Below are 27,200 nucleotides of genomic sequence, written 5' to 3'. Positions count from 1 at the left end.
TCTTTTCTGTTTTTCCTGATTTTTACAGTATGTGCCTCAATTGGGATATTTTCCTATTGACTTCTCTTTGAGTTTACTAATCCAAACTTAGGCAAACAAAGTATACTATTAAGTCCATCATATGAGTTTTTTAATTTTAGATAATGTGTCTTTTAGTTCTAAAAATATCCATTTTTAAATTAATTTCATTTCTTTGTTGAAATTATCTTCTCATTTATCTTTTATTTTCATTAACATATTTAACAGTTATTTAACAGTTTTTGATTGCTCATTCCATCATCTTGGTCATCTGGGGAGTTGATTCCTATCGTCTACTTTTTGTCATTAATATTTTCTTGATATTTTTGCATGTCTTTTAATTTGCATTGTATTTTGGGCATTTTATTTAAAAGAGTTTTTATTTAGGGGGTTCATTTCCCTATGTTAGGCTGATAGAGTAAGAGATTGATGACAGTCCATTCAGTATTTGAACCTATGTGCAACTAGGTTATAATTTCAGGTTGATTCAGTGTTCTTTGAATTAAGATGTTTTAATGGAAAGAGTTGAATACTCTCATTGGGTTCTAGTGGATTCTATCCCAGATTTCTATCATTCCATATTGCCCAGTGCTCAGCAAATGCCTCATGATGAAGACTGCTCATACTTTTGGGACTCCTCTATCTGTAAAGCCAACTCACCAAGGAGGGACTCTCTCCTCTCTGAAAATTGTTGAGTCCTTTTGTCCCCCAGCTTGACTAGCTCTTGAAAAATAGGATGTGTATAATTTATTAAGTTGTTGCAGTCCTAGTTTTAAGTGAAGATTTTTGTTACCAGTTCAGTTATAAAGAGGTTAATTGCTCTCCAGTTCACTTTCTTTTCTCTATAATTCTTTTTACCACACAAAAATATATTGTTTTACATAAGCTGTGAAATAGTAAGTTAAACTATGAAAATAGACTATGTGTTAATACAAATCTTAATGTGCAAATATTTTACATATTAGCAACAATTGACTAAATGGCTCTCTTTTGGCTTCTACTGATGAGATAAATTTTCCACCTCCGACAATATTTTTTAAAATTTTATTTCAGTTTTATTGAAATATAGGTGATTTACAGGGTTGTTATAATTTCTGCTGTATATTCCCTAGACTAATTTTTATTTTATTTTTTTTGTAATTTATATACATATATATATATATTTTATTTTATTTTCCCACTGTATAGCAAGGGGGTCAGGTTATCCTTACATGCATACGTTTTTTTTTCCCCCACCCTTTGTTCTGTTGCAACATGAGTATCTAGACAAAGTTCTCAATGCTACTCAGCAGGATCTCCTTGTAAATCTATTCTAAGTTGTGTCTGATAAGCCCAAGCTCCCGATCCCTCCCACTCCCTCCCTTTCCCATCAGGCAGCCACAAGTCTATTTTCCAAGTCCATGATTTTCTTTTCTGAGGAGATGTTCATTTGTGCTGGATATTAGATTCCAGTTATAAGTGATATCATATGGTATTTGTCTTTGTCTTTCTGGCTCATTTCACTCAGTATGAGATTCTCTAGTTCCATCCATGTTGCTGCAAATGGCATTATGTCATTCTTTTTTATGGCTGAGTAGTATTCCATTGTGTATATATACCACATCTTCTGAATCCAATCATCTGTTGATGGACATTTGGGTTGTTTCCATGTCTTGGCTATTGTGAATAGTGCTGCAATGAACATGCGGGTGCATGTCCCGACAATATTTTTAAATGTTCACATGATCTGATTTTTTTGGTGATAACCAAGTAATTTATTATTGGAATCTATATTAGAACCAATTTATTAATGGAATTTATCTTAGAACTATGATGTCTAGCTGATTTTAACTGAGCAAGGTTACTTTCATATTTAAATAATTCTTTCTCTTGATTGTGCAAACAAAATATATCTAGAAAATCTGAAGTTCTAATTTCAAATTTTTAAAAAGAACTCTAAAAAAGTCCAGATGGTTTAATTTAGACGATTTTTTCAATTCAAATCAATGACTATGTTTCCATTTTAGAACATTTTGGTTAGTAAATCTATGCTTACAAACTTGACTAAAACAAAAAACCTATGTACTTTGTAAAAGTACAAATGGAGATTAAGCACTTATTTTTTCATTTGTATTTTATTTAGCATATCTAAAATGGTAAATCAATCATAAGTTGAAATGTGGATAAAATATTTTCCAAAGTGAAACTTAAAAAAACACTAATTCTTCAAATGCAGTGATTTAAGAATTCTCACTCTATGATGTTAAGTAAAATTATTTAAACTAAGAAACTAAACTTGAACTGTCCAGGGGTGGTAATTTAATTCTGAAGGAGGTTAGTGACACAGGTGATGAGCTGATCTATGTGTTGTCGGTTGAATTTACTAGTGTCACTCACGGAAGTACAAATATGGAATCGTTTAATTTTTCTAATAATAGCTGTGGGCCAATCTAGACTCGCTGAATAATAGATTTTAGTCCAATTTCTTAAGTTTTCATATTTCTGGTCTAAAGTCTAGCCCAGACCAAAATGTTTATCTCTGAGTGTCCTCCGTCTCCCTTTGTGCATAGCGGTTTTTAGATCAGCTGCCAGGAGATAGCTGTGATAGGTGAGCACCTGGCCTGCTCTTTCTCAGCCCGTGCCACTGATGGCAATGTGTGTGAGTTGCTGGGAAGGCTGCTTTAGCATCTGCTTACACTCAGGTGAGAATGACGGCAGAGGTCCCTCTTTTGGTCTCCGCTGTATCTCTACACAATGCTGACGAATCACATCTGGCCATCTGGTAGCTCCAAGTAGCCCCAAGCTACTTGGGCTTTGGCTTCCTGAAACTCCTGGCAATTGACAAAGCAATTAACAATACTGTAGCAAGGGTTCTCTTTGTCCTGACTAAGATCTGGGGAATAATCCCTCTGAACATGAAGTCCTGGAATCTCCTCATCCCTGTTTCTCACGGTGGCTCTTTTTACGGGGTGCATGGGCCTGGCCTGGCTCTCCTGGGGCAACTTGTCCATACCTTTCCCTTGGTAAATCTCTACATTACCCACACGGTGGATTGAAGGAATGTAGTGAGATACTGTCTGCACCACCTAGGGCACCCACACATTTGGGGGCAGCCTTCCTAAAGCCATCTAAACTTTGCAGACTCCAGTTCTTCAAGCCAGCTGAGTACTTGCTTTTATCAGTTTGTGCCAAGAGACAGGCCTCTGCTTAAAGTCCAGGGTCAACTGCCACAAGCACTTCTCCAGGGGAATCCAAATCTGGCGGGGATGACCAGAAGAAAACCCCCCTCTCCTCATAAACACACATTGTGAAGAGGGATGAGGATGGGATTAGGTTTGCATGAACATGGACTCGCTCTCTCCAAATGGCAATATTCCTCTCCCCTTTGTAAGGAATTTTTAGGGACTTGTTGGGTGGGAAGTTCTACGGAACTTCCCACACTTTATACGGGCTGAGGCAGTTCTCTGCACTTAAAAGGAGAAACAGTGACTTTGGACTCAACTGTGAGCTATCTCCTTGTAAGCTGCAGTCCTGGTCAAAATCCCTCTTTGGCAGCAGGTAAAGGTCTTATTAAGGTCTATTTCAGCCAATTAATACATTCTCTTTACATTTTACAAAGCTTGTTAAGAATGAAGTCAAAAACCCTTTAATACCTGCCTGAATCAAGTCTTAACACTTTCTCCACTGAGACTCTCATCAACATTTTCAAAGGGAAAATCTTCCAATATCACACAAGTGCCTCGAATGAATAAACACATTTGATTTACATTTGAAAGCAACTGAAATCACAAATAATAACTAATGGTGGTGTATGCAGCCCTATAGAGTTGACAAAGAACTCTCACGCAACATCATCACTTCTGGTTTCCACAACAAGCCTTTGATACTTACTCAGCCTTTAGTTTACTGCTATTTTGTTCCCATTTTATGGATGTGAGAATTAAAAGCATCGTGAGGTCAGGGACCCGCCTTGTCAGAACTAGGGCTCTAGCTCCAGTTGTGAAAGAAAAACTCTAGGTTTTTCCCACTGGCTGGGCCTTCCTCTACACATGTCTACAAATGCTGTTCTTTCTCAGGAGAGATGATGTCTTTTTAGTGTGATACATCTCACGTGTCCAGGCACCTTACTACATGACCCTGTCCTCCTTGTGACCAAAAGCATGTGTACGAAGATCCATCTGTGTGACCTGCACTTGGCATCAGCCTCTACATGGATGAAATCACGAGCCACTGCAGCTGCGGATGCAGAGCTCAGGGTGGAGACCAGGAGTGAGGCACTCTGTGCTTTTGGAAAATGGGAAGAATTGGTCTTTGGATAGTTAGATATTTTTTGGAGAAGATTTTATGAGCCCAATTCTTGCATCTCCTCATATCTAGAAAAACACTAAAATCCTTCGTAAAGACTGATGTCTGTGACGAGTAGGAACCTCCATGAGACCAGCAACAAACTTCTGTGAAATGTGTGCGTGGCCGCATGCACCTCCCCCTTCATCTTTATCGCATATATCTTGATATTCCTCTTTGCCTCTTGGGGGTGGTATTTCAGATAGCCCCTGAGCTGTAGTTAAGTAGACAAAACAAAGGATGTCTGGGTCATCTGTGAATGCAGCCACCTCCAAGGGTGAGAGCTGGTGAGCCCTGAGGGCTGTGAAAACTCAGGAGAGCAGAGGTGCATATCAAAGGGATGCTTTCAGTGAGCCCAAACCTCTTCTGTTCCTGCTACCCGCCCTTTTTGGCAAAAATTCCTATATAGCCTAGTCCCCTGGCTCCCACCTCCTTGGAGCCATTTCTCAGGCTACCTGAGATGCTGTCTCCCAGGCTTAGGTCTTAATTTCACCCCAAATAAAACTTAACTCTCAACTTCCAGGTTGTGCTTTTTTTTTTTTTTTTTTTTTTTAAGTTGCCATCTGCAATCAGCAGCCATAGCCTGCAGGTTTCGAGGACCTCAGGCCATATCCCAAAGGAGAACTTTTAGGAATGAAGTTGAAAAGAGCCAACTGTGCACAATATTGAAGTCCAAGTTTCCTTTGGACTTCAACTCCCTGAGGACTCAAAATGAAAGCTTTGTTTGGTACTGAATTTATAATTAACATAAGGGCTAATATCTGTGAGGGCTTTGAAGATATAAAAATATTTTTGTCATTCAGCAATGGTGAATTTTCTTGCCAGACTTGAGCATTAGGGGAAGTAATATGCCATGCTTTGCAGCCCACGGGGGTCATCATGACTTCCAGAAATATCACAAGGGAGCAGTGGGCAAAGAAACTGGAGCTCAAAAGCAACAAACACAGACCCGCTGTTTCCATAGTTACAACAGGAAAGGCCAGGAGAGACATACTTTTCCCTATAAGCAGTGAAATAAGCCTTGCGTGCTTGAGGATCACCGAGGTGAATAATCCTGGCTTTATCCACAGGGTTTTATCATGGTTACCTTGACTTTCAACGTGGAATGGGGAGCAGGAGGAGGGAGAAATGATTGTACTCTTGGTGAAGTTGTTACTGATGTTCTCTAAGTTAGCTTTTACTTTTGGAACCTGCATGAATTTGCAAGGTCTCTAAATTATTCATCCCCCTACCAGCAAACTGTAGGAATTAAGGGCCATGACTAATTTTAGTTAGCTTGGGTAACGATACTCCACAGGGTGATAAAAGGGCGAGAATGTCTTATTTCTGCATTTCTGAGGCTAGATGAGCACAAAGCTATGGCGATGACAGCAAGGGGGGTACCCCAGAGCACAGCAAGAGCTCCTTAACGCCTTCCAGACCTGGCTTTCTAAGCATGATGGAATCTGGTCTAACTTGTCTTCCAATGTTGGAATCTCTCCTACGGCACCTCTGCCAGAGTGGTTTGTAGTCTCTAGTTTGGTGACAGCTGTGTAACGAGTGTGTCAACAATTGAGACAGCTTTGAGAGGTAATAATGATTACAACCACCAGTAACAACCAACACTTCTGTGGGTGACTCTATGTGGGCTCTGTAAAAGTGTCCTGTAATTTCATTTCATCCCCAGAAACACCTCGGGAGACAGGTAGCAGCATCTCCATTTTACAGATAGGGAAGCCAAGACTTAGAAGAGTAAAGAAATTTTCCTTCAGCTGGGACATGTCAGACCGACCCTAGGGGTATGGGAGCCCCAACCTGAGAGGAAGCAGCAGCCTCTAACTTCTTCAGCTGGAGCTAAGATCTGTCTTCTTGTAATTTCCGCCCCCTGGTCTAGTTCTGTCCTCTGAAGACTCCTGGAAAAAGTCTGAATTTCTCTTCCACTACTAGCTCTTTGGATATCTATGTCATAGGCTTCCAGGACTTTGTACACTGTGTTCAGACCACAGGACAGTGTTTTTAAATGTCCAGTCCTCACCTCTCCTGCCACAACCATGCATTCTTCCTTTCAGATTGCATCAGCTTTCTAATGGCTTTCTTCCTGCTCTGCCCTTTGTCTCATACCTGCCAACCAGAGCAGGCTTCTTCAGCCCTTTGCTCGACACACTCTGGCTTCTCTTGTCAAAAGTCAAATTATTATTATTATTTTGCTTTTTGGGGCTGCACCTGCGGCATAGGAAGTTCCCAGGCTAGGAGCTGCTGGCCTACACCACAGCAACATGGGATCCGAGCTGAGTCTGCAACCTACACCACGGCTCATGGCAATGCTGGATCCTCAACCCACTGAGCGAGGCTGGGGACTGAACCTGTTTCCTCATGGACAACAGTTGGGTTCAGTGTGCCACAATGGGAACTCCAGAAGTCAAATCTTTATATCCAACGTTAAGAAGACAAAGGCTCACACTATGGTTTCCCCTGCCACAGCTTCAGGCATATCTGCCTGCTTTCTGAACATGCCAAGCCTGCTCCCAATCGGAAAGCTCTGAGCTCAGTAACCACTTGGCTCTTTCCTGCCTCCCCTCCTCAGGCACCTTATCAGTGAGACCTTCTCTGCCACCTCTATTGAAAATCAGTCCCTCCCATGACTGCTGTTTCCTCCCTTCCTTCCTCTGCGTATTCTTTTCCAGAGCACTTACCACCATCTGACTTACTGTTTATTTAATTGATTTTTGCTTGTCCTCTCCTCTTAGCCCTACGTAAGAATGACACAAGCTCTAGGAGGGTAGAAAGAAAGTCATATCTTCTTAGTTCAATTCTAAGGTTCAATCATGAGAAACTGGCCCACAAAATGACCCCTTCTTAAGGGTCAATCTACCACACCCCAACACTAAGGGCAGCCCCTGGCACAGAACAACAATACATAGTGGATAGATGAATAATTTATCCACATATTAAAAATATTAAAGAGCCTTTATATACTTTGAATCCTATATGGAGTTGAATAAAGATGGACATGCAAATAAATATTAAAACCTTTTATTGATACACCCATCCTAGCTTTTAATTGTATAGTATGACATTTTCTTCCCTAGTAATGTGAACACTAGCCATCAGCCTCAGAACATCCTGTGTCGAAAGGGGCAATGTTCTTCACAATTGGGAGGAGCTGTTCGGATTCAAGATAAGGTTCGTTCTTCGTAAATTACGGCAGTGATTTTGCACATCATCTGCCATAGTGACCACCTTCTTAGCATTCCTGTGTGTACAGAGGGGAGTGGATATTCTTTGGAACATAACTAATAATAATGTTCCATTTGAGCATCTCTAGCTGAGTATCATTGCAGAAACTTTTTTTTCCCACAGGATATCAATTCCAGTTGGTGGATCTGACCCCGTATATCTATTTTCACTTTAACAGTGTTTCAGCCACAGTGCTTAAAATAATGTTGAGACATAGATAACTAGGGTGGAATACGACATGATAAAATATAAGGAAAGTCAGGATAATTGTTGTAGGACTGACTCATAATCCTTACTGCTCATCACAAGGTACTGTGGCAACTGGTTGACCCCAAGCCTTCCCTGTGATCACCACTTCACATCACTCACTGTTAATATGCGGTGCTTCTTTCGGAAAGTGGAGGCTTTTGTCCTCACATATTGAGGGCAAGGAACTGGTTTAAGAATTTTAAATACATATGGAAAAGTATTTTTTACCCCCCCATTTTAAAAGCCCCTTAAGAATCACAGCAAGAATTCTCACAATCAGCTACAATTTAATATAAAGCATTAGTTTTTTTATACCCACAACAAAACATGGACCTGCAGAAGTTTTCAAACAGTCCTCCAGCAGCTTCATGCGGGTCTTGTGGAGCTCAGGGCTGTCCCATTCCTCTTCGGCAATTCCCCAGTACAGATCTATGACCTGGGGACCAACGAATGAGGCAGAGTTAATTCCCCCCAGGAGAAATTCAATTTATGTGCAGACTTCATTCTTAGGTACAATATTAAGCTAGTGTGACTTTTAACTTTTTATGGCATGTTTTCCCTTAGGTAGAATAATCGTTAAGATCAATCTAAAGAGGTTTTTATTGTTATTATTCCATGATGGTTTGGGGTTGGACATTATAATTTCTTCTTTTGTTCCCGATTATACTGTTGACATGGCCCCAGAGAAAACGAATTGTTAAATGTCAGAGGCTTTGCAATGCAGGCTTTCATTATATTGAAATGGTAACAGGATTTCAGAAGTTTGAAGGCAGCTGGGATATAGTTACTGCATTGTTTTAGGACAAATAACAGCATATAATTTTACTGTTTGTCTCAATATGAGAAGGGAAAATGACAATGGGCATTCACAAATACTGACCCAAAGTTAAATATCTACATTTCTTTAAAAATAAATCTGTTACTCCATGAGGACATTTTGTTTATATCTGTAAGCAGCTTGGCTTTCATCAATACATAGCTGCAAAAAGATGCATGGAAAACAACCAAAGGTGTGCTTTACAGAGACGTGAAGATAATAGGATCCTCCATCTCCTTACTTCAAAGACCACAAGGAAAGATGCTGAGAGTCTGTAAAAACTTTCCCAAGTACACTCTGAAAAATTTTCTATGGAGAGCAGTATGGGTTTCATTCCCTTTACTCAACAGCAGTCTGTGAGATAAATGTTTCTAATTGTAGCTTTGAAGGTTTCTTCTTTTCCTTGTTCCCATAGGCAGAAAGACACACCTCCCCTTTTTACTGGCTGCTTGTATGGCATTCAGTGAGATATGGGGGCCCAGGGTGTGGTCCCCCACTGTGCCCCAAGTACCACATACTTGCCATCTTTCAGCCTATGCCACACACAAGTGTGTTGGTCCCACATCTTTGCGTACCTGCATTTACATTTTTAGAGGGCCGATAGAGAGAAACAGCGTCTTTAAAAAATACTCCCATGGCCCAGTCTATGAAATGATGAGAACTGATTTGGGGATTCTTCCATCTAATCAACATTAAGAAAGGGGGACATCTGAGATTATAACTTCACTGTTCAGTATGAGAGCCCTTAGCTGTGGTTATTTAAAACTAAATATAAATTAAAATAAATTCTGCTCAAGGAGTTCCCACTGTGGCATAGTGGGTTAAGAATCCGACTGCGGTGGCTCTGTTGGCTGTGGAAGCTGGGTTTGATCCTCAGTCTGGTGCAGTGAGTTAAAGGAAAGTCAGGATAATTTCTGTGGCTTGGAGTCAATCCCTGGCCTGGGAACTTTTTTTTTGCCATTTCTAGGGCTGCTCTCACAGCATATGAAAGTTCCCAGGCTAGGGGTCCAATCGGAGCTGTAACCACCGGCCTACGCCAGAGCCACAGCAACGCGGGATCCGGGCTGCGTCTGCAACCTACACCACAGGTCATGGCAATGCTGGATCCTTAACCCAGTGAGCAAGGCCAGGGCTTGAACCCGCAACCTCCAGGCTCCTAGTCGGATTCATTAACCACTGAGCCACGATGGGAACTCCTGGCTTGGGAACTTCCATATGACTTGGGTGCGGCCATTTAAAAAGAAAAAAATTCAGTGTATGAGCTCAGCGGTCACATGTAGTTACTGACTCCCATGCTGGAAAGTACGGCTTCAGAATACTTCATCACAGAAAGTTTAATTGGACAGGACTGTAAATTACTGAAATTACTAGAACAAGATGTTTTTGGCTATTGGCCAATAAACTGCCAAACATACAAATATACCCCAATGTGAATGGTAACTCTTAGTTTGTACATTGCACAACTAACAACCACACAAAAAACCTGGTGCCCATCCTTAAGGCTGACACTGAGGAAAGGTAAAAATAAATGAGAAACAAATGGTAAATATGTAAATTAACAAAAGTTCTATACCTGCTATTGTCACATATTGAAGTGACAAATTTTTTTACATTAAAAAATTTATTATAGTTGATTTACAATGTTCTGTCAATTTCTGCTGTACAGCAAAGGGATGCAGTTATATGTACAACATTTTTCTCACATTATGTCATTCTCTCACAAGTGATTAGAGTTCCCTGTACTATACAGAAGGATCTCATTGCTTATCCACTCCAAATGCTCTAGTTTGCATCTACTAACCCCAAACTCCCACTCCGCCTCCCTTGGCAACCAAAAGTCTATTCTCCATGTCTGTGATTTTATTTTCTGTAGATAGGTTCATTTGTGCCATATATTAGATTCTAGATAAAAGTGATATCATAGGGTATTTGTGTGTCTGACTGACTTCACTTAGTATGAGAGTCTCTAGCTCCATCCATGTTGCTGCAAATGGCATTATTTTGTTCTTTTTTATGGCTGAGTAGTAGTCCATTGTGTATATGTATAACATCTTCTTAATCCATTCATCTGTCAATGGACGGTTAGGTTGTTTCTATGTGTTGGCTATTGTGAATAGTGCTGCAGTGAACATGCGGTGCATGTGTCTTCTTCAAGGAAGGTTTCATCTGGATATATGCCGAGGAATGGGATTGCTGAATTATACAGTAGTTTTGTATTTAGTTTTCCGAGGTATCTGCATGTTGTTTTCCATAGTGGTTGTGCCAATTTACAAACAGTGAAGGCGGGTACTTTTTTTATCCACACCCTTGCCTCCACACCCTCTCCAGTATTTGTAATTTGTTGACTTGTTAATGATGGCCATTCTGACCAGTGTGAGGTGGTACCTCACTGTAGTTTTGATTTGCATTTCTCTAATGATCAGGGATTTTGAGCATTTTTTTCATGTGCTTGTTGGCCATCTGTACATCTTCCTTGGAGAAATGTCTATTCAGGTCTTTTGCTCATTTTTTCAATTGGGTTGTTGGATTTTTTGCTGTTGAGTTGTATAAGTTGCTTGCATATTCTAGAGATGAAGCCCTTGTCATTCGCATTGTTTGAAACTATTTTCTCCCATGCTGTAAGGTGTCTTTTTGTTTTCTTTTGGGTTTCCTTTGCTGTGCAATAGCTTGTTAGTTTGATTAGGTCCCGTTGGTTTATTTTTGCTTTTATTTCTGTTGCCTTGGGAGACTGACCCAAGGAAACATTTGTATGGTTGATGTCAGAGATAGTTTGCCTATGTTCTCTTTCAGGAGTTTGATGGAATCTTAAGTCTTTCAGCCATTTTGAGTTTATTTTTGTGCATGGTGTGAGGGTGTGTTCCAGTTTCACTGATCTGCATGCAGCTGTCCAGGTTTCCCAGCACCACTTGCTGAAGAGACTGTCTTTTCCCATTTTATATTCTTGTCTCCTTTGTCGAAGATTATTTGACCATAGGTGTCTGGGTTTATTTCTGGGTTCTCTATTCTATTCCATTTGTCTATATGTCTGTTTTGGTACCAGTACCACACTGTCTTGATGACTGTGGCTTTGTAATACTGCCTGAAGTGTGGGAGAGTTATGCCTCCTGCTTGGTTTTTGTTCCTTAGAATTGTTTTGGCAATTCTGGGTCTTTTGTGGTTCCATATAAATTTTTGGATTGTTTGTTCCAGTTCTGTGAATAATATCACGGGTAATTTGATAGGGATTGCACTGAATCTGTAGATTGCTTTGGGTAGTATGGCCATTTTTACAATGTTAATTTTTCCAACCCAGGAGCATGGAATAGCTTTCCATTTCTTTATATCTTCTTTAATTTCCTTGACTAATGTTTTACAGTTCTCAGCATATAAGTCCTTTACCTCCTTGGTCAGGTATATTCCCAGGTATTTGATTTTTTGAGGTGCAATTTTAAAAGGTATTGTATTTTTGTATTCCTTTTCTAATATTTCATTGTTAGTACAGAAATGCATTGTCATTTACAGAAATGCAACTGATTTCTGAATGTTAATCTTATATCCTGCTACTTTGCTGAATTTGTTGATCAGTTCAAGTAGGCTTTGGGTTGAGTCCTTAGGGTTTTCTATGTATAGTATCATGTCATCTGCATACAGTGACAGTTTTCCCTCTTCCTATTTGGATGCCTTTTAGTTTGTCTGATTGCTGTGGCTAGGACTCCCAGTACTATGCTGAATGACAGTGGTGAGAGTGGCCATCCTTGTCTTATTCCAGATTTTAGTGGGAAGGCTTTCACCTTTTCTCCACTGAGTATTATATTTGCTGTGGGTTTGTCATAAATAGCTTTCATGTGTTAAGGTATGTTCCCCCTATACCTACTTTGGCAAGAGCTTTTATCATGAATGGATGTTGGACTTTGTCAAATGCTTTTTCTGCATCTATTGAGATGATCATGTGGTGTTTGACTTTTTTTTTTGTTAATGTGGTGTATGACATTGATTTGCATATGTTTTACCATCCTTGTGTACCTGGGATGAATCCCACTTGGTCGTGGTGTATACGATCTTTTCTATATGTTGTTGGATTTGAATGGCTAAAATTTTGTTGAAATTTTTGTGTCTATATTCATCAAAGATGTTGGTCAATAGTTTTCTTCTTTGGTGGTATCTTTGTCTGGTTTTGGAATTAGGGTGATGAATGTGTCATAGAATGTCTTTGGGAGTGTTCCTTCTTTTTTTTTTTTGTCTTTTTGCTATTTCTTTGGGCCGCTTCTGTGGCATATGGAGGTTCCCAGGCTAGGGGTCGAATCGGAGCTGTAGCCACTGGCCTATGCCAGAGCCACAGCAATGCAGGATCCGAGCCGCATCTGCAACCTACACCACAGCTCACGGCAACGCCGGATCTTTAACCCACTGAGCAAGGGCAGGGACCGAACCTGCAACCTCATGGTTCCTAGTCGGATTCGTTAACCACTGCGCCACGACGGGAACTCCCGGGAGTGTTCCTTCTTCAACCTTTTGAAAAAGTTTGAGGATGCGTATAAATTCCTCTTTGTATGTTAGGTAGAATTCACCTGTGACGCCATTTGGTCCTGGACTTTTATTTGTAGGGAGTGCTTTTATGACATATTCAATTTCATTTCTAGTGATCATTCTGTTCAGTTGATTTATTTCTTCTTGATGCAGTTTTGGCAGGCTGTAAGTCTCTAGAAAGTTGTCCATTTCTTCTAGTTGTCAAATTTGTTGGTATACAATTGTTCATAGTATTCTCTCATGGCTTTTTGTATTTCTGTAGTATCCATTGTGACTTCTCCTTTTTCATTTCTGATTGTTTATTTGGATTTTTTCTCTCCTCTTCTTTGGTGAGTCTAGCCAGAGGTTTCAATTTTTTTTTTACCTTTTCAAAGAACCAGCTCATGGTTTTATTGATTTTTCTTCTACAGTTTTTTTAATCTCTATTTTATTTCCTTTCTGATCTTTGATTTCCTTCCTTATGCTGACTTTAGGTTTTGTTTGTTCTTCTTTTCCTAATTCATTTAAGGTGGTGGGTTAAGTTGTTGATTTGAGATTTTTCTTCTTTTTTGAGGAAGGCCTATATTGCTATGAATTTCCCTCTGAGCACCGTGTTTATAGCATCCCATAGATTTTGAGTGGTTGTGTCTTCATTATCATTTGTCTCAAAGTATTTAATTTCCCTTTTGATTTTTTTTGTTGACCCTTTGGTTTTTCAGTAGGATGTTAAGTCTTCATGTGTCAGTTTTTTCTCATTTCTTTTTCTGTGGTTGATTTCTAGTTTCATGCCTTTATGGTCAGAGAAGACACCTGAAATAATTTCTACACTCTTAAATTTTTTGAGATTAGTTTTGTGTCCCAGGATGTGGTCAATCCTTGAGAATGTTTCATGTGCATGTGAAAAGAATGTATATTCTGATTTTTTTTGGATGTAATGTCCTGAAAATGTCAATTAAATCTAACTTTTCTATTGTGTCATTTAGGATCTTTGTTGTCTTATTGATTTTCTTTCTAGAGATCCATCCATTGATGTGGGGACATATTAGTGGGGTGTTAAAGTCTCCTACTCTTATTGTATTTTCATTGATTTCTACTTTTATGTCTGTTACTATTTGTTGTAGGATGCTACTATTTTAGGGGCATATATATTGACGAGTATAATATCCACTTCTTGAATCAATCCTTTTATCATTAAATAATGTCCTTCTTTATCTTTATGGCCTTCATTTTAAAGTCTATTTTGTCTGTTAGGAGTATTGCAACTCCTCCTTTCCTGTCTTTCAATGGCATGAAATATCTTTTCCCATCTTCTCACTTTCAATGTATATGTGTCCTTTGCCCTAAGGTGAGTGTCTTGTAGACAGCAAATTGTAGGTTTCTGTTTTTTTTTTAATCCAGCCTGCTACTCGTTGTCTTTTGATTGGAGCATTCAGTCCACTGACATTTAAGGTAATTTTTGATAGATACGTATTTATTGCAATTTTAAACCTTGTTTTCCAGTTGATTCTGTGTTTCTCCTTTGTTCCTTTCTTTTTTTTGGTTGAATGATTTCCTTTTATGCTTGTGTCCTCTTCAGTTTTTGTGAATGTATTGTTTGGTTTTGATTTGTGGTTGCCCTGTTTTTCAAGTATGTTAATTCTTTCCTATATCTGCTTGCTTCGGCCTGATAGTCATATAGGCTCAAACACATTCTTTAAAAAATATCTAGATTGGAGTTCCCGTCGTGGCGCAGTGGTTAACGAATCCGACTAGGAACCATGAGGTTGCGGGTTCGATCCCTGCCCTTGCTCAGTGGGTTAACGATCCGGCGTTGCCGTGAGCTGTGGTGTAGGTTGCAGACGCGGCTCGGATCCCGCGTTGCTGTGGCTCTGGCGTAGGCCAGTGGCTACGGCTCCAATTCAACCCCTAGCCTGGGAACCTCCATACACCGCGGGAGCGGCCCAAGAGATAGCAACAACAACAACAACAAAAGACCAAAAAAAAAAAAAGTCTAGATTTTCTTACTCTCCTTCTCTACATTTTGATGTCCCTTTTTAAAAATTTTACTTTTAAAATTTTTTGGTCATTTTTTGTCTTTTCTAGGGCCACACCCGCAGTATATGGAGGTTCCCAGGCTAGGGGTCTAATTTGGAGCTGTAGCTGCTAGCCCACTCCAGAGCCACAGCAATGCCAGATTCTTAACCCACTGAGCAAGGCCAGGGATTGAACCTGTAACCCCATCATTCCTAGTTGGATTTGTTAACCACTGAGCCATGACAGGAACTCCAATGTCTTTTTTTAAAAAAAATTCATGTTTATCCTTTTGCTCTTCCTTGTGTTTATCCTCGCTTTTACAATTGGTTTTTTTCTTTTTTTTTTCCTGTACACTGGCTTATTTAAGTGACTGCTTTCCAATTGTGATTTTTCTCCATCCTATTTCTTCTTCCTTTTTTAATTTAGAGGACGCTTTCAGTGTTTCTTTTGGAATGGGTTTAGTACTGCTGTACTCTTTCAGTTTTTGTTGAAGAAATTCTTTATTTCTCCTTCTATTGAAAAGGAGAATCTTGCTGGGTACAGTATTCTAGGGTGCAAATTTTTTCCTTTTAGAACTCTGAATAGATCTTCCCACTCTCTTCTGTCCTGTAGTGTTTTTGTAGAGAAACCCCAGCCTTATGGGGATTCCCTTGTAAAACTTTTTCTCTTGCTGTCTTTAGAATTCTCTATTTTTTAACTTTTGCCATTTTTATTCTAATATGTCTTGGTGTAGGCTTGTTTGGGTTCAACTTGTTTGGGGACTCTCTGCTCCCCGAATCTTGATATCTGTTTCCTTTAGATTTGGAAATTTGGAAAGTTTTCAGCCATAATTTCTTGAAGTATATTTTCAATCCCCTTTTCTTTTTCTTCTCCTTCTGGAACCCCTATTATGCATAGATTGGCCTGCTTTATATTATCTCATAGATCTTTCTTACATTGCTTTCATGTTTTTTCATTTGGTTTTCTGTCTGCTGCCCTGATTGGGTGATTTCCATTTTTCTATCTTCCAATTCACTACTTCATTCCTCTGCATCATTCATCCTGTTTTTCAGTGTCTTTACCTCAGCTTGTGTCTCTTCAGACGAATTTTATAATTTTTCTTGGCTCCTCCTTATATTTTCTAGTTCCATTCTAAAGTAATCTGCATTACTTTTCATATATGCTTATAATTCCTTCAGTATTTTCACTACTTCCTTTTTGAAGTCAGTGTCTGTTATACTGAAGAGGTCTGTTTCACTGTTTGCTCATTCAGGTGAATTCTCCTGTTCTTTTAACTGGGAATGGTTCCTGAGCTGCTTTATTTTGCTTATATTTTTCATTTTTTTTGTGAGTTCTAATATTTATTTAGGTTTGGATGCTCTCTCTTTCCTCAACGTGTGCTGGGTGTTATACTCTTGATAAGTGTCCTAGGTGTGCTTCCAAGATGATGGAGGCAATTGGCAGTGCTGGCAGACAGCACCTGGTTGCTGGGCCCTTGACAGTAGCAAGGACCTGTGGGAAGGTGGCTCAGACTGCTCTTAGTTGCAGGGCCATGGGAAGTGGTAGTGCCTCTCAGATAGTTTTAGGTGGTGGTGCATGGAGCATTTGGCAATGGCACCAGCAGCGTGTCTGCATTCCCAGGGGAGGGAAGCAATAACAGGTGGTACTCAGTTGCAGTGCTCTCCTCTCTGCCAAGCTCTGAGGTGCTTGGGGCTGCAGGAGGTGCCTATTCATGGACCCTTAGTGGTGTTGGGCCATGCCCACCTGAAGTCAGATATAACTGGGGAAGTTTGCCCCCACTGCCTGTAGACCATTCAAGAAATGCCCTGTCATGCTTAGCCTGTACGAGAGGCATCTCACCACCCATAGCCCCACCCTCCAAGAGGCTTCACACGCACAGGGCACACTATTCCTTTGGCGGTCCACCCTTCTTCCTCTTGCTCTCCTCAGCAGTGGCGCCTTGCTTCTCCTGCAGGCCCAGACCTCCTCCTGGATTCCCTTGGCTGTGGTGCTCTTCTCTCCAGCCCTTGGTTCACTACTTCCTAACTCCTTCAGGTTGTCTCCACACCATTAACCCTGGTCTTCTTCCTGGTACTGACTTCCAGAACCTCAATCTCAGCACCCAGCTGAGCATTTCAGCCTGTGGTGTCAGGGGGCAGTGGTACTGATGGTTTTTGTGGCTCCCTCTCTGCTTTGCCCTCCTCAGTCCAGCTGTGGCACTTTTACCTGTGGTGTTGAGGTGTCTCTGTCTCAGCTGATCTCCCTGTTAGTTAGGTGGCTTCCCAGAACGTTGGTTCCTTTCCTCTTTCAAAGCTCCCTTTCAGGAGTGCTGGTCCCATTCCTTTCTCTTTTTTTTTCCCCTTTTGTTACACCCAGTTATATGGAGGGTTTCTAACCCTTTTCGGAGGCTTAAGGTCTTCTGCTAGCATTCAGTATATGTTCTATGTGAATCATTCCACATGTAGAAGGTTTTTTTTTGATGTTTTTGTGGAAAAGGTGAGAGCCATCCCTTACTCCTCCATCCTCATTTGCTTAAGTGACAAATTATATAAATTAGTAATTATGTCATTGTATCTTGTTCGATATTGCATACCTAAGCACAAAAAGAAAAGAAAATAGAGGTATATGGGAGTAGTCTTTCTGTTGTTCACCGGAATTAACTTAGTAGAATGTACTTATGACTTACGCTAATTTAAGATGTATTGCCCTAAAATAACTACCAAAAACCCCTCAAAAATATAGTGAACAAAATCATTAAACTAGGAAGTGCTCACTTAATATGAGCAAAGAAATTAAAAGAGGACTAGAAGAAGATACAATACAGACATATAGAAAAAAATAAAATGACAGATTTACATCTATGTCAATGATATCACCAAGTGTGAATGGCCTAAACAATCCAAAGTCTATCAGGCTGGGTAAAAATAAGATTCAACTATATGCTTCTAGAGAAGATACATTTTAGAGTCAAACAGGTTAAAAGAATGGAGAAAGATTATGCAAAAAGCAACTGTCAGAAGTCTTAAAACATAACTAGAGACAAAAGATAACTCTTTTGTCTTTTTTAGTGACAAAAGAGTCCATCCATTGGGAAGAGATAGTCAATATAAATGTAATGAACAACAAAAACCTTAATATATATGAAGCACAGGCTGACAAATAGTCAAGTCTCCAACTATTATAGTTGAATTGTCTATCTCATCAATAATGGGAAGAACAGCTAGGAAGAAGATCATCAAAAAACTCAGACTGTATTGATAGTAGATTTGTCCTATAGTCATGTTAGAACTAGTTATACTAACAACAGAATATGCATTTTTCTCAATTCCTCAAAATATTCCAGGATAGAACATAAAACAGGCCTCAATAACCTTAAGTGGATTTAAGTCATATAAAGTATGTTCTCTGAACACAATGTAATGATATTAGTAATCAATAATAGAAAACAATTTGGAAAATTCCCAAGTATATGGAAATTTAACACACTACTAAATAACCAATGCATCAAGAAATCACAAGAGAAGTTACTTTGAGATGAAGATACCAAAATCTACAGAATGTACATAAAGTAAGTACTTGAAATTCAGAGCAGTAAACACCTATATTAAAGATTAAGATCTCAGTGATTTAACTTAAGACAACAGAAAAAGAGCAATCAAGGGCAAGCCAGAGCAAGCAGAAGAACGAAATAATATATTACAATGGAAATTAATGAAATAGAATAGAAAAACAATAAAATCAATAAAACCAAAAGTTATTTCTTTGAAGAGATCAAAAAAATGGACAAAACTTTAAGTGGGTTGACCTAAAAAAAAAGTTCTAAAACCAGGGGTGAATAAGGCCATTACTACTGACTTTATAATATTATGAAGAACTACATGCCAGTGATTTAAATGACTTAGATGCAATGGACAAATTCCTTGAGAGACAGAAGTTACATAAATTGTATCAAAAAAGAAAAGACATTTTTAACAAGGGACTAAGTAGTAATTTTTTAAAAAGCTGCACAAAAAAAAAAAAAAGAAAAGCTTAGATCCAGATGGATGCACTGGTGAATTTTAATAAAAGAATACCAATTTTAAAAAGAACTTATACCAATTATTTAGTCTTCCAAAAATTACAAGAGAACATTTCCCAACTTGCTCTAGGAGACCAGTATTATCCTGGTCCCAAAACCAGACACAAACATAAAACAATATCTCTTAAGAAAATAAACATCCTCAAGCAAAATACTAAACATCCTCAAGCAAAATACTAAAAACCCAAACTTGGCAGCATATAAAAAGGATTATATTCTGGGTGAGATTTACCTCAGGAATGCATTAGCATCAGAAAATGAATAGATGACAATATGTATTAATGGAAATAAAGATGGAACAACAAAAGACCCAGAATCGCCAAAGCAATCCTGAGAAACAAAAACCAAGCAGGAGGCATAACTCTCCCAGGCTTCAAGAAATACTACAAAGCCACAGTCATCAAAACAGTGTGGTACTGGTATCAAAACAGACAGACAGACCAATGGAACAGAATAGAGAACCCGGAAATAAACCCTGACACCTATGGTCAATTAATCTTTGACAAGGGAGGCAAGAATATAAAATGGGAAAAGTATTCAGCAAGCATTGCTGGGAAACCTGGACAGCTGCATGCAAAGCAATGAAACTAGAACACACCCTCACACCATGCACAAAAATAAATATATGACAGGACACCATTAAACTCCTAGAAGAAAACATAGGCAAAACACTCTCTGACATCAACATCATGAATATTTTCTCAGGTCAGTCTCCCAAAGCAATAGAAATCAGAGCAAAAATAAACCCATGGCACCTCATCAAACTGAAAAGCTTTTGCACAGCAAAGGAGACTATAAAAAAAAAAAAACAAAAAGACAACTTTCAGAATGGGAGAAAATAGTTTCAAATGATGCAACCAACAAGGGCTTAATCTCTAGAATATATAAACAACTTATACAACCCAACAGCAAAAAAGCCAATCAATCAATGGAAAAATGGGCAAAAGACCTGAATAGACATTTCTCCAAGGAAGATGTACAGATGGCCAGCAAACACATAAGAAAATGCTCAACATCGCTGATTATAAGAGAAATGTAAATCAAAACTACCATGAGATACCACCTCACACCAGTCAGAATGGCCATCATTAATAAATCCACAAATAACAAGTGCTGGAGGGGCTGTGGAGAGTGTTTTGCCTATGATTTCTTCTAGGAGTTTGATGGGCACTGTTGGTGGGAATGTAAACTGGTACAGCCGCTATGGAGAAGAGTTTGGAGATACCTTAGAAATCTATCCATAGAACTTCCATATGACCCTGCAATCCCACTCTTGGGCATATATCTGGACAAAACTCTACTTAAAAGAGACACGTGCACCTGCATGTTCATTGCAGCACTATTCACAATAGCCAGGACATGGAAACAACCCAAATGTCCATCGACAGAGGATTGGATTCAGAAGATGTGGTATATATACACAATAGAATACTACTTGGCCATAAAAAAGAATGACATAATGCCATTTGCAGCAACATGGATGGAACTAGAGACTCTCACACTGAGTGAAATGAGCCAGAAAGACAAAGACAAATACCATATGAGATCACTTATAACCAGAATCTAATATCCAGCACAAATGAACATCTCAGAAAAGAAAATCATGGACTTGGAGAAAAGACTTGTGGCTGCCTGATGGGAGGGAGTGGGAGATTGGGTTTATCAGACATAACTTAGATTTACAAGGAGATCCTGCTGAGTAGCATTGAGAACTATGTCTAGATACTCATGTTGCAACAGAACAAAGGGTGGGGAAAAAAATGTAATTGTAATGTATACATGTAAGGATAACTTGATCCCCTTGCTGTACAGTGGGAAAATAAAAAAATATATATATAAAATAATAAAAAAATAGGAATAAAGGACAAAACCCATATGATCATCTCAACAGACACAAAAATCTGACAAAATCCAGCACCCCTTCATGACAAAATAAAACAAACTAGGAATGGAAATTAACTTACTTAACCTGAATGAAGGGGATTTATGAAAAAACCATATCTAACATTGCTGGATGTTGACAACAAAATTGAAAAGCCAAATATAAATTCTCACATGGTCAACTGATTTCAACAAGGGTACCAAAACAATTCAATGAGAAATGAATAAACAAATGAAATTGAGACAACTGGACATCTATATGCAAAAGCATGAAGTTTAATCCCTACCTCACACCATACATAAAAATTAAAACAGATCATAGACAAATTAAGAGTTAAAACTATATAACTATAGTTTTATAGAAAACACCTTTGTGACCCTAGGTTTCACAATGGTTTCTTAGATAGGACAGTAAGTATAAGTAACCCCCTAAAAATAAAGTGGACTTCCTCAAAATTAAAAAAATTATGCTTCAAAAGACACTATCAAGAAAATGGAGAGGACCCTCAGAATGGAAAAAATATTTGCAAATCATATTTGATCATAGATTTGTATTTAGAATAGATAAGGAACTCCTATAACTCAATAAAACCCAATAACCCAATTAAAAATGGACAAAAGATCTCAGTAGACATTTCTTCACAGAATACATACAGATTGTCACTAAACTCATGAAAAGATATCATTGGTCATCAGGGGGCTTCAAATCAAAACTACAATGATATAACACTTCACACCCATTAAGATGGCTATAATCAAAAACATTGATAACAATGAGCATTATTTTTTTGTTTTTTGTCTTGTTAGGACTGCACCTCTGGCACATGGAAGTTTCCAGTGCCTGGGGTTGAATCAGAGCTGTAGCCTAGATCACAGCCACAACAATGCCAGATCCACACCACATCTGCAACCTACACCACAGGTCATGGCAACTCTGGATCCTTAACTTACTGAGGCCAGAGATCCAACCCAAGTCCCCATGGCTACTAGTCAGTTTCATTACCACTGAGCCATGATGGGAACTCCAGAATTACACCTTAATGACACTTTGCACTTCTAGTTCATTATGTGATTTTCTACAGGTGTTACATTTCCTACTCATAGAATTAAGAGCAAGAAGAGAGTATGTTCAAATCGAGAACCTAGTATATTAACAGCTAAACAACAAGATCTAACTAAATAAGTGTGGGACCAAATGACCAGGGTCAAAGTCAAACAAGGCTTTCACTTACATTTTTAAATAAAAGCCTAAGTGTCACATGGTTTATTTGCCACCTATAGGGGTCCATTATAATAGTTTTCAATCTATTATTTCCTTAGAGTTTGGCCACCACTGCCTTCATTCAGGCCTTTATAACTCCCTGCATCCTTACTTTATCAGCTTTGTTTAACTATTCTCTTATGTCCAGCTTTTCTCCCTTAAATTGTTCTTTCTCAAATGTCTTTATGAGCAGAAAATGATGAAAAATAAAATCAAGCAACCATGAAGACAAGGAGGAAATAAACAGATGAAACATCTAGCTTATGCAACACAAAACATCATTATGGGCAAACAAATGCCATAAAGCCACATGATCAATAACTGGCAAGAAGTGGCTGGAACCCAAAGTGCTCAACAAGACAAGATTTATTAGATACTTAAAAAAATTAGGTTTAGCTTTTGGCCTAATGTCCAGGCACTGCAGACACTGGAATCTAATGTACTGTTTATTGGAATACTACCTCGCTGACAGCACATTTTATGTGCCTTTACTTATTTCATCATTAAGTATAAAAGCTTGGGAAAGTAATTTGATTTTCTTTTTTCACTTAAAAACCATCTAATTTGTTTAAAAATATTAGGGAAGCTAATTTATCATGCTCATTATAACATGCTGACTTGGTCTGAAAACCAAAGACCAGCAAATAAAAGCCCTAAGAAATTTTACCACTTGAAGTCAGTCCTAATCATTTAAATACCAAGATTACTGAACAAACAATAAAGTAACCTGTAAGAAATAACTTTGCTTTACCAAAACAGAAAAAAAGATCAAATTTCAGTTCATCATGGCTTCGTATGATTTTTTTTTTTCAGAAAGAGCCTTTGATTTTACTTTCCAAAATATTTTCCTTCTCAATATTCCCATGTCATATGACCCTATATGAATGCAAAAAAAAAAAAAAGACAATATGACTGATTCTGCTTTTGAACAGACATGGTACTGAAGTGAAAGCTGTTCCCCAAATTTATTTCCATGGGAGGCTATACACTCCCTCCAATGATTGTGCCACCACCCAGAGCATTTCCTCTGTAGGAATGATCTCATTTTGTATTGAAAAAAACTCTTGACACCTTATAGTTGGGAGTTTGTTTTTATTAAAATGGTATTTCTCTAGCCCTGCTTGTCTTTACGTTGATAAGACATGGCTTTGAAAAGATGTTAGGTCTTTAAAAACAATCAAATCTATTCTTAAAAGAGGTCAGCATCTTCCACCACTAAAATTTTTCAAAAAGAACACAGAGTAGGTTCAGAAAGTTTTGAACAGGGACAACATTATTGTGCTACGGCTGTCACTTTCAAGGTCAATACAGAGTTGAAGACAGCACTCATTTGAATGTAGTTGAGTGGTTGTGTCCTGGTACTAGAATGTTCATGGAATGGGGGAGGTAAGCAGAGCACTCTTAAACCTCAGACTGGGTTTGTCAGATACTGTTTTCCAGTGGTAAGTTAATGTTTGTAGATATGGTAATTCTTGCTTTGGTTCAAATGACTTTCCCTAGGTGCATGGGGTACAGAAAAACAAACAAGCAAAAAACCCCACAAAAACCCTCTTGAGGTCCACATCATCCACAACCACAGTTTTACTAGAACTCCTACAAATACTGACAACTTTGGGTACTGGCAGTTACTCTCTTGGTCAGGAGATACTCGTCCAGGATATATGGGAACATGACTAAGAGACATTTCTGGGAAAAGCAGGTCCTAAATCAAGCCCAGGAAGAATTGGCTGGCCCCAGTGGTCATACTCAATCACCAGAAAGAAAGAGGGCCCAACAGTATGAGGTGGGATAATGCTTCATAAAAAAATCCTCATAAAGTCGACCAGCTGCTCAGACCTGATGCCTCTCTGTCTTGGGAGATTCAGCCTCTGGACAGACCTAACAGTTGTTATATAATATCCTACTGTACAGCACAGGGAACTATGTCCAATCTCTTGGGTTAGAACATATGGTAGGTAGTAGGAGAAAAAGAATGTGTATATGTACGACTGGGTCACTGCTGTACAGCAGAAATGGAAGGAACACTGTAAATCAACTATATATATTAATAAAAAATTAAGGAAAATTATAATGTAAAGAACTAAAACCTTGGAATTCCCATTGTAGGCTTATCGGGTTAAGAAACTGACATAGTGTCCATGAGGATGTGGGTTTGATCCCTGGCCTTGCTCAGTGGGTTAAGGATCTGGCATTGCTTCAAGCTATGGAACTGGCTGCAGATGCAGCTTGGATCTGGTGTGGCTGTGGTATAGGCTGCAGTTGCAGCTCTAATTCGACCTCTAGCCTGGGAACTTCCATGTGTTGCAGGTGCAGCCTTAAAAGAAAAAAAAAAAAAAACCATTAACTAAGGTAGGACCTCAGACTATTCAGGCTTACTGAACCTGCAGACAGAGAGAACATACCAGGCGTTGTTGGAGGCTGAAAAGAGGCTGCAAGTCAGGAGCCACTGTGCATCTGTGCTGAGCCAGAGCTTGAGAAACTCATGGCATAAAGGAAGCTTAGCCAGGCTGCAACTAGGTACCAACTTCCTTTAGGGGCAGGACACCTGATCGCAAATAGCATGCTGAGCGAAAAACCCAATGCTGTCTTTGTTCCTGTCTGTGGGATTGCATGAGAGTGGCTTTCTGAGTGTGCCTGTCACTCTATCACTTACTGCGGCTTCCCAAATTGCCTTACTTCTGTCCTTGCTCCTTCTGATCCATTCACTACATTCCAGGCAGGGGGATTTTTTTTTTTTTTATAAGATGCAAATTTGATTGCCATAGCTAAGATTTCTTTTCATTCTTACCAGATACTACATAGGGTAACTTATTTACTCCTTCACCTTAGGAGTAGACAGAAATTATGATCCCTATATTATAAAGGAAAGTGCTTGAAATCAACAAAAGTAGCAGAGGTGGGATTTGAACCTGGGCTGTTAAACACTATTTTACAGTGCTTTCCATACTTCGGTTTCCATCACCGGAAGGCGATGTCTAGAACCTGTAACCTGATTTATGAGCTCCTCCGTGACTGACTCCCAGCCTAGCTCTACAACTTCAACTCACACCATGTTTTCTTCAGGGGTCACACGCCAGCTGTATGTCTACTCCTCACATGTGTTTGTACAACATGTGCACACTTGAGAATATATATGTATATATTTACATATATATAAGTATACATGTATTTACATACCTACACATATCTATATACATACCTTTACATATCTATATAAATTTCGGTGAAGGTATGAAGATAAGAGGCTTTTTGGTGCAGTAACTAAGAGCACAGAAACTGGGGTAAACCTGCACGGGTCCCAATTCTGACTCTGCCCTTCATTAGCTATGGAAACCCTAGCGGTTATTTACATTTCTGAGGTCCTCATCTAATAAAATGGAGAAGATAGAATTTACCGCCTAGGCTCATAGCAAAGATTAAACAAGTTAATGTATGCACGGCCCCTTAGAGCGGGTGCCTAGCAGGCAGTGAAGAACTACATGATGTTAAAGGTTCCTTGGAGTTCCCGTCGTGGTGCAGTGGTTAAGGAATCTGACTAGGAACCATGAGGTTTCGGGTTCAATCCCTGGCCTTGTTCAGTGGGTTAAGGATCCGGCGTTGCCCTGAACTGTGGTGTGGGTTGCAGACGCGGTATCCCGAGTTGCTGTGGCTCTGGGTGTAGGCCAGTGGCTACAGCTCCGATTCAACCCCTAGCCTGGGAACCTCCATATGCCATGGGAGTGGCTCAAGAAAAGGCAAAAAGACAAAAAATAAAAATAAAAAAAGGTTCCTTCTGAGATTTATTTATGACAATATGTTCCTTCTGCCTGAAGTATCCCTCTTTGTACCCTGGCATCTCCGTTTACCCATCCTTCAGCATTCAGCATAGACATGTTTCTCAGCAGCCTGCCTGATGCCTCGAGGTTTGATGAGGTCCCCATCACACTTGCCTCCTTGCTATACTTCCTCAGTGGCAAGTGTCACCCCGGTCATGCTGTTGATGACTATTCTCTGTGAGATGGGAAACTCCGAGAGGGTAGGGACTATGTTCGTTTTCAACACGAAGGCATCCACTGCGCTCACAACTCGGCCTGATACAGAGCAGAGGCTCAGTAAATGCTTGGGGATCAATGAGTAAAGCCCATGGGACCAAGCACCTTAACCTGCCCTGGGGACCTAGGTAGACATCAGTGAGGAAGACAGACAGGAGTCTGGCCCTGAAGGATTCATGCCTTGGAGACTGTTCCTCAGAGAGGGGAAGGGGCACTTCTAGGTAGAACAGCACTGCAAAGACAGGTGATGGTACAGTCACAGCAGGATAATTTGGGGAGCGGAAGGGAAACAAGATCAGGTTGAAGAAACACTCTGCTTTATGGATGAGAAAACTGGGCTGAAGTTACTTTTTCAATAGTTTATCATAACTGTTGACAAAAAGCCATCTTAAATGAGGGCTCTTTTAACTGTTCAATGATTTGTTACAAAGTCTCCGCTGCCTCCTATAAGAAATACAAAATGAGGATGGAAAGAAATAGCTGCATTGTATTCAGAATTTACGAAGGAGTTCATGGTGACCGGATCCAACTGGGACACTTAAATGTCACCTGCAAAGAGGGATCTCTCATTCTAATTTTTTGTGTGATTTTTAAGTTCAGGGGCAGCTGGCAGCCACAATTTAGCAGAGTTAAATGTTAGGCAAAGGATAGCTCTTCCAGTAAATTCTGGAGTATCCCACAGTGCCACTGTTTGATTACAAGATTGCCTATGTGTACAAAGTAAAGGAGTAATAATAATAATGTCTCAGCAAGTCAGGCCTGAGAATTCCAGCAAAGCTACTGCATGCTGCAGAAATGTTGAGCCAGTACTTACAATTCAACTGGAGCGAGGAAGGTCAATGATGACAT

At 39.4% G+C, this 27,200-nt stretch overlaps 1 protein-coding gene across 2 annotated transcripts in view; it reads right to left on the bottom strand.

Annotated features, from left to right (window-relative positions):
- Positions 1 to 7,356: 7,356 nt before the first annotated feature.
- LOC125137777 (NACHT and WD repeat domain-containing protein 2-like) overlaps positions 7,357 to 27,200 on the bottom strand; it is a 110,539-nt gene continuing 90,695 nt past the window's right edge. Inside the window, exons 3-4 of one of the 2 annotated variants that reach the window (XM_047798826.1) lie at positions 8,140 to 8,242; positions 7,357 to 7,573 (exon numbers count right to left, since the gene is read on the bottom strand). In XM_047798826.1, coding sequence (XP_047654782.1) covers positions 7,494 to 7,573; positions 8,140 to 8,242 — 183 coding nt within the window. In that variant the 3' untranslated portion in view covers positions 7,357 to 7,493. Of the gene's footprint in view, positions 7,574 to 8,125; positions 8,243 to 27,200 lie in introns of both variants that reach the window. The other variant, XM_047798827.1, reaches the window with a different exon arrangement.

Source organism: Phacochoerus africanus, chromosome 10 (genome assembly GCF_016906955.1).
Source record: "Phacochoerus africanus isolate WHEZ1 chromosome 10, ROS_Pafr_v1, whole genome shotgun sequence".
NCBI classification, from domain to species: domain Eukaryota; kingdom Metazoa; phylum Chordata; class Mammalia; order Artiodactyla; family Suidae; genus Phacochoerus; species Phacochoerus africanus.
The sequence above is the reverse complement of the archived record's forward strand: the minus strand, read 5'-3'. Positions and strand labels throughout refer to the sequence as shown.